The 13516-nt window shown below is 42.4% G+C and overlaps 1 protein-coding gene across 4 annotated transcripts in view; it reads right to left on the reverse strand.

The window, feature by feature from the left end:
• The window catches only part of CEP162 (centrosomal protein 162), an 857607-nt gene that overhangs the window by 483014 nt on the left and 361077 nt on the right, over nt 1-13516 (reverse strand). For all 4 annotated transcript variants that reach the window (XM_085611039.1, XM_085611040.1, XM_085611038.1 and 1 more), the window contains exon 13: nt 4060-4318. In XM_085611039.1, the coding sequence (XP_085467165.1) occupies nt 4060-4318 (259 nt within the window). The remainder of the gene's footprint in view (nt 1-4059; nt 4319-13516) is intronic.

A 13516-nucleotide genomic window follows, 5' to 3' on the forward strand; every position in this document is an offset into this window, starting at 1 on the left:
CTTTGTATGATGGAGAATGGACCGGAGTCGCCTGAGTGGACACTGAAGGGGAAGGAGAGACAAGGTCCTTTACTCAACGTTGAGGAGTTGGAGAAGGCGACCTCGACACCACAGCCTTCGACGACCGGCGCCGAGAAGCATGTATCTTCTTCTTCTCATGCTTCCTCTTGGAGTCATGCAACGTCGATGGCCTTGACTTTGACCTTTTTCGACCCCTTTTTTCTTTTCTTGCCTTGGCCATATACAGCTTGGCCTCCCGTTCCTTCAGAGCCTTTGGGTTCATCTTCCTGCCGGAAGAACAGCCCTCGACGTCGTGGTCAGACGACAAACACCAAAGACAGTCTTCATGTGGGTCAGTAATCGACATATGACCCCCGCATTCCTTACAGGGCTTAAAGCCACACTTCTTCGGGGCAGACATGCCAAAAGAGAGAAAGATACTGTTGAAATATCAAAGTATCCAGTCGAAAGTATGGAGAGTCCCAGAAAAAAACGTTAGCGTCGACAGCGTGGAAAAAAGGGAACTGACGTCATCACGCCGACGTGGTCCTCTTATGGCTCCGGTGACATCATGCGGAGCCGCGTGCGGAGCCATGGTATTGTGATGACCTCGTCGGCGTGGAGAGCTAGGAAAAAAATTCTGTGGAATGCTGGCGCAGGGGATATTCATAAGGTGAGGAATCCACAGGCAGATGTATCCATCAGAAATTAATTTTCTTACCAGCTCTATGGTATGCAGCTAGCACTAAACAAAGCAAAGGGCAAACTACTTGTGGCTTTTGAAGATGAATTTCACTGTTGAACCTAGATGACAAACTTAATACGAACTTTCTAGCCACATGCCTGGGTCCATTGTTACCAGGGCTAGTGGAGCCAGACCAGGCTGGTTCTATACAGAGGAAAAAACTGGAAAACACCAACAAATATTTTATATGTAGTGCGAGCATGCATCAAACGCAAGAGAATACTTTGTTAGCTGGATTTTGGCAAGGTATCGTAGGCCGAAGGCAAACATCAAGGTTAATGAAATTGCCTCCCAAGCCTTTGCAAAACAAAGGGGGCTGAGGCAGGGCTCTTACCTATCGCCCCTTCTTTTTGATCTCATCCTATAAGCTTTTTTGACTGCACTCAACATAATGAGAAGAAGGGGAATAAGACAAGGAGCGATCATGTTAAACTATCCATGTTCCTCGATGACATGACAGGTTCCATGTCTGGACCTCTGTACTCCAACCTCCTGATGAAGGTTCTTAAAAGCTTTCACAATGTATAGCTTAAAGATCAATTTAGAAAAATCTTAGACTCTCGTAATAAGTGTTTGCGCTGAAAAGGCACCAGTCTGCACACACCTTTGTTATTAAAGTGGACAACTGAAGCTATTAAACATCTATGAAATCAAACTGAATCGCTCAGGTATTGGTGTTGAATAATTGTTTTCCACTCCCGAGAGAGATACAGAGAGATTTACTGTCATGGTACATAGGCTCATTTTCCTGGCTCAGTCAGATAACAAAAGTTAAGATGGAACTTTTTCCAGATTATTATTTTCTCAGATTTTATCAGTGGTGCCAACCTTACTTAACCAATTCCAGACAGTCATAACCAATTTTATCTCGGAAGACAGAAAGCCCAAAATAGTATATACGTTCCTTTATCTTTCCATAGTGATATTTTGAACCAAATTTAAGTCCCACTGCAGGGCAACAAATGTTATTGAGCCTGGCATGAAGAGACAAAGATTTCTTAGGGTCCAACACAAAATGTTTTGGAAAGCTAGAATGACAGTCATTATCTCTGGCAGTCAGCTGAAAGCTTCTGGTAAAAACCAATCAATCTCCATTCATATAGACAAAGCTTCCAAGGTTTGGGTTGGAGGACACAATCATCCTGCCGTAATAGCAGATCGGCTCTGCCCAAAGGAGACAAGGAGACTGAATACAGAGTTACAACATATCAACATTCCAAATCCTCTTCATACACGCCAAGGCACTATTACCAGATGTACGCCATCCTCTTGAATCTTCTGTATAACCAGGAGATTAGTGGAATTGACGGGAATGCCTAAAATAGACCCTCTAACCAGCTTAATCAGAAGGCCTTCCCTGTGGCAAGAAGGGCATGGAGCAGAATGCAGGGAATTTCCAGTTTAGAACCATGGTAAAGAGGTCAATGCATTTAAATTCCAGCTGGGAGAAAATGACACTTGTCACATGAGGGTAGAGTTCTCATTTGTAATCTTTTAGATAAAAGTCACTTAATGAAATCACTTACACTCAAAGCACCTGTGAGGTCTCTCTGGAAAGCCCTCCGCTATAGAGCCCATGCACAAGGTTTATCACCAAAGGGCCAAGGAATCCAATCCTCCCTCTCTGTTGAGATAGTGGATGGTCGTAATGTTGTCTGAGAAAACCTGCACAACATTACACCAGATGGAAGAGAGAAACGTCTTTGGGGCTAGGCGGGTGGTTGACCGGTCCAACACATTGATGCCTAGTTGTTACTCTGCTGCGGACCGAAGATCTTGCACCATCAAATTACCCAACTAAGCACCCCAATCCAATGAATAGACATCCGTAACGGTAGCCTGCAACTACGGAGGACAAAATGGAAGACTGACTCAGAGACTGAAGGAGTGTTTCCACCAATCAAAATGCAGATGGGCTGAGCTGAAGATTTTTTTTGAGTTTAGCAAAAACAGGAGAACTCCAGACCCGGACTAGTAAGGCTTAGAAAAGCGAACTGGTGCTAACACGGCAGAATGCACCATATGTAGGGTCACTGTTGTCGGGCCCAGTTCTAACCTCAGAGCAGCGATAAAAGCAGTGTATGTTTCACAGCTGGGCTTAGAACAAAGGCTCAGGACATCCAGTGTTACTATTCCCCACACAGCGCAATGCCTTTTTCAGGCCTGGCATCGTATCCTGGCTAGCGTCACATTTCAGCACAGAATTAAGGAGTGCGATTTCCTCAAATGATTAATTTGTGGTGAAATATTTATGTGTAAGTCTAAGAGTATGTGGGACCTATGTAGGCCTTATGCACAGTCGCTTGCATTAAAACAGCTTTCACCAATTATGGTATGTGGAAAAAGCTATTTTAATGAAAGTGGTAGTCCACAGCACGCAGCCACCGCCGCTACAGCATTCCTCTTGTTTGCACTGAAGTGAGGGTGGGGAAGTGTCCAAGAAGGCCGAGAAGGTAATCATATGTTCGGTGGCTTAAAACTGGTTACATTCTAAGGTTTTTCTACATTGTGCCTACAAGCATGTGCTAAACTTAAGGGGAAGGAAAAATAACATCAAAATATACCATTAAAAAACGATGTGCAGTGCAGACACATATCTGTATCACACCGTCCTCTTTGGTGCATAAACTGTGACATATCAGGAGCAGCTGCTTAGAATGACGTTTTTGATGATTGGGAGAAGTGAAATGCTAAACAAGTTGCTTCCACAGGCAACCATGCCCATGCACACCACAATGCTACTGCTCATTCTTAAATGGAACCTTACAAAACACAAGTATGTATGTATATGGTTGGAGTTAACTGGAATACATTTACTTACTTACCTTTGCAATAACCTTGTACTAGTCTCTGATATCTAACAATGCAAAAGCTGGGTTCTCTAATCAAGGTACATTACAGCTGTGCTACTTTAAACAAGTACAATGCAAATTATATTAAAATCTGGAATTAGCATAACTGTACAGCTGAAGGGGTCACCATTAAAATTACATCAAAGAGATCAGTGATATTAAATTCACCCGCATGATGATAGGATACAGACACTCCCCAGAGTACTAGAATCCACTGGCAACACTTCCCTTCCTTACTTGAAGGGTAACATCAACACTGGGACTGTAGAGGTCAAAGGTAACATCAAACACAGGAACAGTTGGGGGGGGGATCAAAGGTGATATCAAACCGAGACAGTGGGGGTCAAAGTTAACATTAAAGACAGGGACAGTTCAGGTCAAAGAAATTCATCTTCCAATTAGCGTGAAATAAAATATTATGTTTGACATGCACGACTGAGTAATCAAGACCATCCAATGTACCTTTCTTTCGTGCTTGATCTGGCGAGAAGTTCGATTTTACGTTGGGTCTTCTGGCCGCCTCTTTTGCAATTAGTTTTTCTCCAGAGGACGCCGCCTGTTTAACAGAAGAGCTGGTTTTACCATATCCAGAACTTCGAACAGAAGCATACAGCCCGCCCTGCGGTTTCTTGGGCAATGCTGACGAGCTCTTGGTCTTAAATTTCACTTGTTTATTGTTCACAGCATAGGTTTCCCAGAGATTGAGAGGATGGTGTGACACCTATATGAAAGAAATGCGGTTTGAAGCTTAAAGCAATACAAACGAGTTCACATTACACAGAAAACACCTTTGATGCAATGATTCCATCACACTCTCCCACTTCTTACAGCACTTACAGCAAATTTGTAAAGCTGTGCATCATGGGAAGAACACATTACGGACCAAGTACATTATGGTATATTGCATAGTTATGTACAATTACTGCCGGATAGTCTTCAGGAGTTCTGGTACCTTCACGTTCTCCAAGAGCGCATCACTGACCAAAACATCTTTTCTGCTTGTTTGAGTTCCATCATTAGTAGTGGGGGGTGTGTAGTATGCTGTTTTTGTGTATATGTTTGGCGGTATATGTGTTGGAATGGTTACTTTTGGGTGTGTGTGTGTGTAGCTGTTCATCTTCACCAAATCCTACAAATGTCATTTGGGAAGATTGGTATATGCTTTGCCCATCTTGCAGCACAAATTCGGTCCAGTATTAACACATATTCGAGTGACTGTATGTTCTGTCATGCCTTCGTCAATATCACTGTCACTTTTACTATCAATTAAAACCAGAGCGACTGGAATTATGCGATTTTGCAGCAGCTGTATTTTACGCATAGTTATGAAATTGCCACATAATCCGTCATCTGCTGCATACTCTGTAGATTTTAGCAAAAACATTGTCTCTACCTCAAAAGTTTAGCACGTTACAAAAAATGTGGTGAAACATGTTGCCGTGCAGTGGAAGACTCTTTACAAAGGTTGACTGGTCACTTTTCTGTTGCTTATTTTGGTGTCAAACTGGTACTAATGAAGGGAAACCTCTGCCCATTATTAACAAGAAAAAAACATGACAAAATGATGATGTAATACTATCATAAGATGTGCTGCATTATTCCACATAACTTGACTTTTCTTTCTTCATAATTTAGTCAACCCTGCCATATAATCTGGTCTTCTGAGGCCGTATAATTAAACAGGCCCATGGTTCTCTGCATGTCTTATGAAAAACACATAGTGATCTTGAAAAACTTCTAGTGAGAGAACCAAAGCCAAGATAAACGATTTTATGTGTACAAACTTAGTGAAAGGTGTTGTGAGAGTGTGCTTCCCCCTGCATGACTACTTATCGTGCCTAAACCATTAGCAGGTCTGTGCTGAGTGGGTGTTCCTTGAAGGGTGCAACACTGGATTGCAGTATTGCTAAAATGGAAACCGCCTGCATTATATTTTAGGCTGCACAGAGAAACTGTGACCCGGGCACCCTGGAAAACATTGAGGCCAGTTACTGCTGTATATACTAGCCCAGCGGTCCTTAACCTGTGGTCCAGGTACCCCTAGGGTTCGGCGACGTCCTACGCAGAGGGGTCTGTGACTACACAGAAAACAAAATCATATTAACAGACTACTGAAGTGTATATAAATGTAGTAGCAAAATGTAAAAATGTAAATTTAAAAACGTTCTGCAAGTGTGAAGGAATTTTAAATTAGAGGCTAAAAATTAAGTTGGTGTCCTCCGATTAATTCGTGGAATCAGCTGAAATACATCAAACAGAATGGGTGGCCTCAGTTGAGTTTAGAAAATCCACAACCTTCCTATAAAATTGTTTTTTTTTATATTTGTTTGTGAATTAAAACACTATTTCACAAAATGTGTATTTGTTTGACAAATGCTTGTTTCTGTATTTGTGTACATTGTTTTGAGGTTCAAATCATGCATATTCTTAAGCTGGGCTCCCTGGCATCCAGTAATAACTCAGTTGGGGGTCCACAGATTTGAGTAATGATTAAGTGGAGGGCCACAGAAGTCAAAATATTAAGAACCACTGTACTAGCCTATTTATGTGTATGTCCGATGCTACAGAATGAACAAAAGAGGCTCCCAAAACCTCCCTACCAGGCATGGGCTAGGAGGCTGTAGGAACAGGCGACGGTCCTCAATTAATCTGCTGCTTTGTGAAATGTATGAATTAGGCACGAGCATTTTGTAACCAACTGTAGAGCCTCATGCGGTATTCTAAATCTGATTAATTGAATATTTTGTAGATTTTGTGGCATCCCTTGCAGTGAATTGTATTATTATTTATTAGTTATTAAACATGGTAGTTAAAATAATTACATTATATTGAGATATTGAAAATGTTCTTTTTAATCTCTATTATGCATTTATCTTTTGTAAAATTTGATTTGTGTACGTATGTATCCATTTGCTATATTTTTTAATTAACTAATGCGATCAATTCTCGAACTGCACTACTAACCTATTCAGCCGAAAAGATATAGCTACAACATACCTTTACGCCTTTCCATCGACCTACTGAACTTAGTGCAAACACTTTGCCTCGTCTAAGAAGGGCACAGGCTTGAGGATTGGAGTTTGTAGGTTTCTGAAGTCAAGACTGGGGCTATTTCTTTATTGGTTGGAGCTCTTGGAGGTGTAGGGTGAGCTATTTATAAACAGGGTCTATTCTCAATACTGAGAATGGTACAGACTTCTCAGAAACTATCAGCAGTTTAGAGTAAAAAACTGAACAAACACCTGGGCGTTCATATCAAAGCTCCGTTTATAGAAGAACGAAATAGTGGTGTTGAGAAGGCAACAGTGACCGAGATGAGTTGTATCCGTCAACACCAGATGGAACATTAGCCACCGATAGGATAACCAAAAACACTACCAATAACAGGAATTTTCTCTTCATTAACTATCAAAATGCAATTAAAGACAAATGTTTGCCTTGGGAAGAAGTGACACCCAATCAACATCAAAATGAGCTTCATTTTTCATTTGCAGGACAAGTATCAAGCAGAGGTAAGGAGGTGGATGGGCAGAGGTAGGGCAATGCACACAGGGTATGTGAGGAGGTAGGACTCTGACACTGCAAACTTGCTACTGGTCTCCCTGTTAAGGATCACAGCTGATAATAATGCAAGGGGGGGGAAGGGGGTGGGGAGGCGCAGCTTTGTTCTTGATAGATGGATACAGAGCCCTTTGGATCCTGATCTGCCGAGGACAATGAATATTCAACAGACCCCTCTGTCACTTAAGTGTGCCTGCATAGATATTAAACTCGGCCATGCATAGAAACTATGCATATGTCACGGCCGGTCAGAATATTTAAGGTTAGTACTTTGCAGGCTATTCATTCAATTATCATAGGACCGAGCAAGGCAATTTACCCATGAATAATGGAGTATTTTAAATTGTCAAGCAATGCAGGACGATAGGACGAAAACAACACTTCTCTGTAACTAGAATTCTCCAGTGTCGGGATCTTTGATAGATTAGATTTACATTTTTGAATAATTGTCTGTTCTGAGACTTGAATCCAAGATAATATTTCAAAACAGCAGAATAAACACGAGTATGTTAATATTGTAGTGACTGCTTCAATAGCAGGGGAGGATCCTCCGTAATGGCGAGAAGAGTCGTCCCACTTGTCAAAGTCAGTCAGTGAAAAATAAAATGATAATAAAACAATACTATAATTTAATTTTCTGCTGACTTACTGACCCAAGGCCCGTGTAGAGTGGGGCCGGACCATGACATGGGGACGAGTGATGGGCACTGTAAAGTGAGCAAGCCGGTTTGGCCGGCCAAACAGACAGACACACTAAGGTTTCTCCAACCCAACTGTGTTGCACAGCCGGGTTGGAGAAATAGCACTCCCAGGAACGGTCTGAGTGGCAAACCAGGCCGCTCGAACCAATCCTGGCACTGCTCTCATTCTAGGTATAGCATGAGAGCAGCGCCGGGATTGGGGCGGAAGCCTGTGCCCCAGTGACTGCTGGGAGGAGAGCCGGAGGAGAGCACCAAGGTGGCCAGAATTGACAGGTACGTTTTTAAAATAATGTATATAATTTATTATTATTCTAATCCACCCCCTTTAGCTATGAAGCAGCCGCCACTGTTCAATAACCCACTCATCTCGATCTAAATCGCAAAGATGCAGACAATGAGATGTACACTGAACGTCACCTGAAAACACTAATGAACAAGGAAGAAGTGTGAAACTTCAAATGATAAGAGAGAGGGCTGTATGTAGGTCTATGAAAAATAGCAATACTGGAAATCCGTAGCTACAGGTAAATGCCCTTTTTATGACCAGCATTGGCTCATTCAAGTAAATAGCATGCCAACAAGACATAGTCCATTGGTTGAGTCCAAGTAAGCATCTTGTTGGCTATTTGTACTGGATGACTTTTTTGAGCAGTTTGTCTCACTATACAGGATTCTCTGGTAGGAACGTCTGGCAGTAGTGCTTTGTGAATGTTTCATAAACTCAACATAGCTGCCCTGCAAATATTCTAGAGCCCTTCAGGACCTTATTGAGGACTACCAATGACACCAGTTCCTGTTGCACCAAGGAGATCCAGAAAATCAGCATCTTAGCGACATGCCATCGCACTCGCCATCCCAGGCTTTTGAGATATTTTCCCTCCTGTAGGCGATCATCAATACATATACATTTGTCTAGGTCATATTCACCCTCTTCACAGTCTTCTACATTTAGGACTGGAAGGTATTCTCTGACTTAGTCTCCTCCTGGCTAAATTTCACTGGTTAATGAAATCAACACCTATCAAGAATACTGACCAGGGGTGCAAATACACTAAATATGTCTTTACTAGCTACAGATTCCACCTCTGTGATTTCTGAGACTCTTCAGCAGAGAGCCTCTTTAAGGCCTCTTTTTTAATTGGTTCAAGTATTTTTGACTCAGCAACTGACGTCAAGACTGCAGAAAAGGTATATGCTACCAGAGTATGATCCATTATGAATCTTCCTCCCAACTGCTCACAGATGCACTGGCAAGGAAAAATCATGTCACTGCTCCTTCGTCCAATGTCTCTCCAGACATGGAGGGTAAAAGATTGGACTCAGTGGGCAGAAAAGTATGTGGAACTTCTGCAACAACCACCAAGGCAGACACTGTCACAGCTCTCTTAGGCAGGTCTGAGAGATCTCGCTGAGATCCACTTCATCATCTTGCCAATGACCTGCCTAGAGAACATCTTGAGAATTTTATGGAGAACCTTAATAAAGCAACAATGGTGTTGAAACAGACAATCAGCATAGCTGCAGACACATCAGATCATGAGTATTATTATGGCCCGAGACGATCTTCCTGGTTGAGGCTCACTGGTCTCAAACTAGGGGTGCAGCAAAGGATTCTCAACCTTAGTTCTGTTATCATCTTATTCAGCATACATGTCCATGATGAAATTACCCGAATAAATGCCGCAATGGAACCCCTAAAGGTGGGACCCTTAGAAAGGAGAAAATAACAGAGGTTACATGCTTACAGGCTTATGAGAGTCTCTATTGCCATCAGAGGATTCAAACCCCACAGTGGCCTCAAGGACAACAGCAGCAACGTCAGAGGCAGCCTTATTATCAGCAAAGGTGACCATCCAGAGGATAAGGAGGCCAACAATTGGGAGCAGCCACAGGCTAAGCATACACAGGAGCAAAACAGTGGCTTATCATTTTCCTCTCTTCTGTTACCAACTACAACTGTACAACATTTTTTCTGTCTCAGCGATTCATGTCCACTCCACTTGCAATACATTTTAAAAAGTAATTTCAACTTCAACAGGAGGTTGATATCCACTTCCAAAAAACAAAAACATGAAAATAGTTTCTCCTCCACAAAAAGGACTGGGGATTTATTCCCGATACTTTCTGGCGAAGAAGAAAGGCCACGAAAATTAGTTCAGATCCACAATGGATATAAAACTAGCAAGCAAATTGACATGTCGGGAAAAAGTCAGGATTCTAGTGCTCCATCAAATTCACCCACAGCTTAATGAGGGGGTTGGCTATGCACCACAAATCTTTAGGATGCTTACTTCTATATTGTGGTAAATAATTTAATTACCGGTACTTAATTTGATGCGGAAAATTAATAAGAATAGCTCAGTAAAATAAGAGGCAGAATCCGTGGTATTAGAGGTTCGGAACGGGCTTTATTCCAATAACAAAGGAACACAATTCGAATTGTGGGCTTCATATTCCATCACCACGGAGGTTCAGGAAGTGAAGGACCCACATTATTGACAGGTAATCATTTTTATAGAATAGGCATTACAGTGAAACAGATGCAGGAGGCGTAACAGTTGATAACAGAGATAAAGACATACATGCGTAACTAAAATGGGTGTAACTAGGCGTAACTAAAGAACGTCATTAGGTATGATGTCACAAATGGGTGGTTCCATGAAAGAATTTCGCAATGTCAGCAAAAATACTTGGCAGAGATGCGCGCGCGGCAGCATGACGCGTGATTGACGTGCAACTAGAGGGTGAAGGGGACTTGACATTTAGCTCTACATGTGGAGACAAAAGTCTGGGGTTATGTCAACCTAATCCCAAATCATATCTAACATCCTATGTTTAAAGAACTGTGTTATCCAAAAAGAGAGGTCTCTTAGGATAGAATCTTATTCTATACTGACTATACTGACTGTTAGTGCGTGTACAAGCGTCTAAGTGTCTACACTAGATGCAAGGGGGTAGGAATATTCCATGGTAACAGGGCTATGAATTACTTGCATGAGGACAGCGAGGCCTGGCCCCTTTGCACGGTAGCTGGAGGAATGTTTACCTAAACTGTTAGACAGGAATGCATCGGATGAGGAGCGGAGCAGAGCAGATAATCTTGAAGGTGAAATACAGTTTTTGGCAGGCAGACAGGCCGAGTCAGGCACCGTTAGCCGCGCAGGGAGTAGGACAAAGTTCATGGATACAGATGCGAGCTCAGACTGGAGCTTTCAGAGGCAGAAGGCAGGAAAAGGCTTAATGGCAGAATCAGGGCCTATTCGCCTGGACTGTAAAATGTGGAAAGTGAACCATATAAAGCCGGTGGCCTTTCATACTTAGGAATAGAATATCCGGCCCATTCATGGCGGATCTGAAAGAGGACATGTTGACGGTGGACGCACATGTGTTTGCGTCTTCAAAACTGGAACTGGAGGGAACATACATGTACTTGTGATTTATACATGAAACCGTTGGGGTCCAAGATAGGGGACATAACTGATCACAAAAATCCATATTTCCACATTCCCTCCTTGTCCCCTACTGGCCCTTAAGAGATATCGATCTTCATCAATCCATCGATCTGTTCATATAACATCATTTGTTCTTCTTTCTTCTTCCGGGATCTCGAACGAAAACTTGGATGTGGGATACACGAGGTGGCACACAGACCACAAATCGCTGGCCCACATTGTAGACATAAGCAGCAACTGAATAGTATGAGAAAGCCAATACCTAGGAAGGAGAGCATTCTCCATCCCCAGGCTGACAACACGCCCCAGAACCAACCGGACCAAGTCCAGGTGCCTGGACTCTGGTGTATCTGGCTTACAATCTTATGAAGGCGGGTTATGGCTTTATATACTGACGGCGAATTTTCTGGTATGAAAATGCAACAACTTGATCCGATGACCCTACAAGCTCCGCCCCTATCGGCCAGGATGACGTCAAGGACAAGACGATTTTGAAGCACAACAATCCGCATAGCAGACTGTTCTTCTGTTAAATTGCCTAAGGCGGAGATAGTTTCGTTCACTACTGCTTCAAGGGTTCTGGTTAATCTACGTATCAACTTACTATTAGTGACTGTACCTATATAGGGGAAGAAACCTTTATTGAAATCTGTGTATTTTTCCCATGCTGTTTCAGTGTAATCGACGATTGGGAGATCTCTCTGAGGTCTATTGTGTACTAAATGAGTATTTCTATGATAATCAGGAGGAGCTAGGAAAACAGGTGGTAGGAGGAATGCTATGTAACAGGTACCATCCCAATCTAGAGGTAGGCGTATATATGCGGTCTGACCACATATGAAGTAGGAATGATGAGAAGCTCTAAATGTAGATTTGCCTTGATCACTGAATTCTATTACAGTGGTGCATCTACTATGGCCCATGTGTATGGAGCCATTCTTTCTTATACATAGTTCACCTTTAACTGGAAATACTGATATAGCGGGCAAAATTGGTGCAGCTTCGGATTCAACATTCAGGATCATGAGATTAAGCGTGAAATTACCTAATCCGTACACTTCATTTTCTAGATCAGTTCCTGTTCTTTTGGGAAGTCCCTCCTTGTTAGGGTAGCAGACTTTAAGCAAAACTAAGTTCAGGTTTCCCCATACCCAGTTGTCTTGATAAACTGCGGAATTCGAATCTAGGGAATTAATTAAACTAAACCATGCTCCACAGGAGCCATTGTGTGTGAACGGATATGGAAAGAGAGGCAGAATTCCCTTATAGTTCTGATAGGGAGGGAGTCGGCCACATATCCAACAATTTGTGGCATTGCTGGTTTGATGGGAATGATGTAACATACTAATAAAAGTGTTATTGCGCAGCGCAAATCTATAGGACAACTCATGCGGGGGTAATTCACTAAAAGAATGTTCAGCAGTAACATTGTAAACATGTTTAGAAATAGGATAATATATGTGCAACAATATACTTGCAGCTATTATTAAAAGACTTAAGAAAAACAAAATTAATAACGTCACTGTGCAATGACTACGCAGTGATTTACAGTACGCATGTTTTTTCAACTGCATCTTTCGGTTTCTTTCTCTATTCAGGTTTAGGGGATACATGTCAGAGACAAATTCGACCGATTCACCTTGGAGAGGACTTAAACAATCAAATTGTCTGACTTATTAGACCGTAATTTTAGTTTGTATAGTTCCTTGTCGTTTTGTTCAACCAAAGGAAGCTTTGAGTCAATCGGTGAAGACACGCGAGGTGTAACGTTTACATCAGACGGTAGTCCATGAAATTTCTTGATATGACTTGAATGTAGCCATCCTTTGCGACCTTCGATCTTCACGGCTGTCCTCGTGGTGAGTAGTACAAGTTGAGGCGATTTCCACCTAGGATCCAGCTGAGTCTTCCGGTCAAAATTCCGCACTAACACCAGGTCCCCGGGAACTACGTCATGGGGTTTCACCTCGGTGTTGTCGGGAAAGGCTGCAGCTACCTGTGAACGACAAGATTGTAGTGCAGACATCAAGGAAGCCAGGTAATCTGTCAGCATATTACAGTCAACATCAGTTATTTTGCATGGTATAGGCGTCCCCCACATATTTGGTGGTCTGCCAAAGATCACCTCATAAGGGGATAGCCCTGTTCGAGAGTGCGCTACCATTCTCATGTAAAAGAGTGCAACTGGTAAGGCTACTACCCAAT

Source organism: Triturus cristatus, chromosome 6 (assembly GCF_964204655.1).
Source record: "Triturus cristatus chromosome 6, aTriCri1.1, whole genome shotgun sequence".
NCBI classification, from domain to species: domain Eukaryota; kingdom Metazoa; phylum Chordata; class Amphibia; order Caudata; family Salamandridae; genus Triturus; species Triturus cristatus.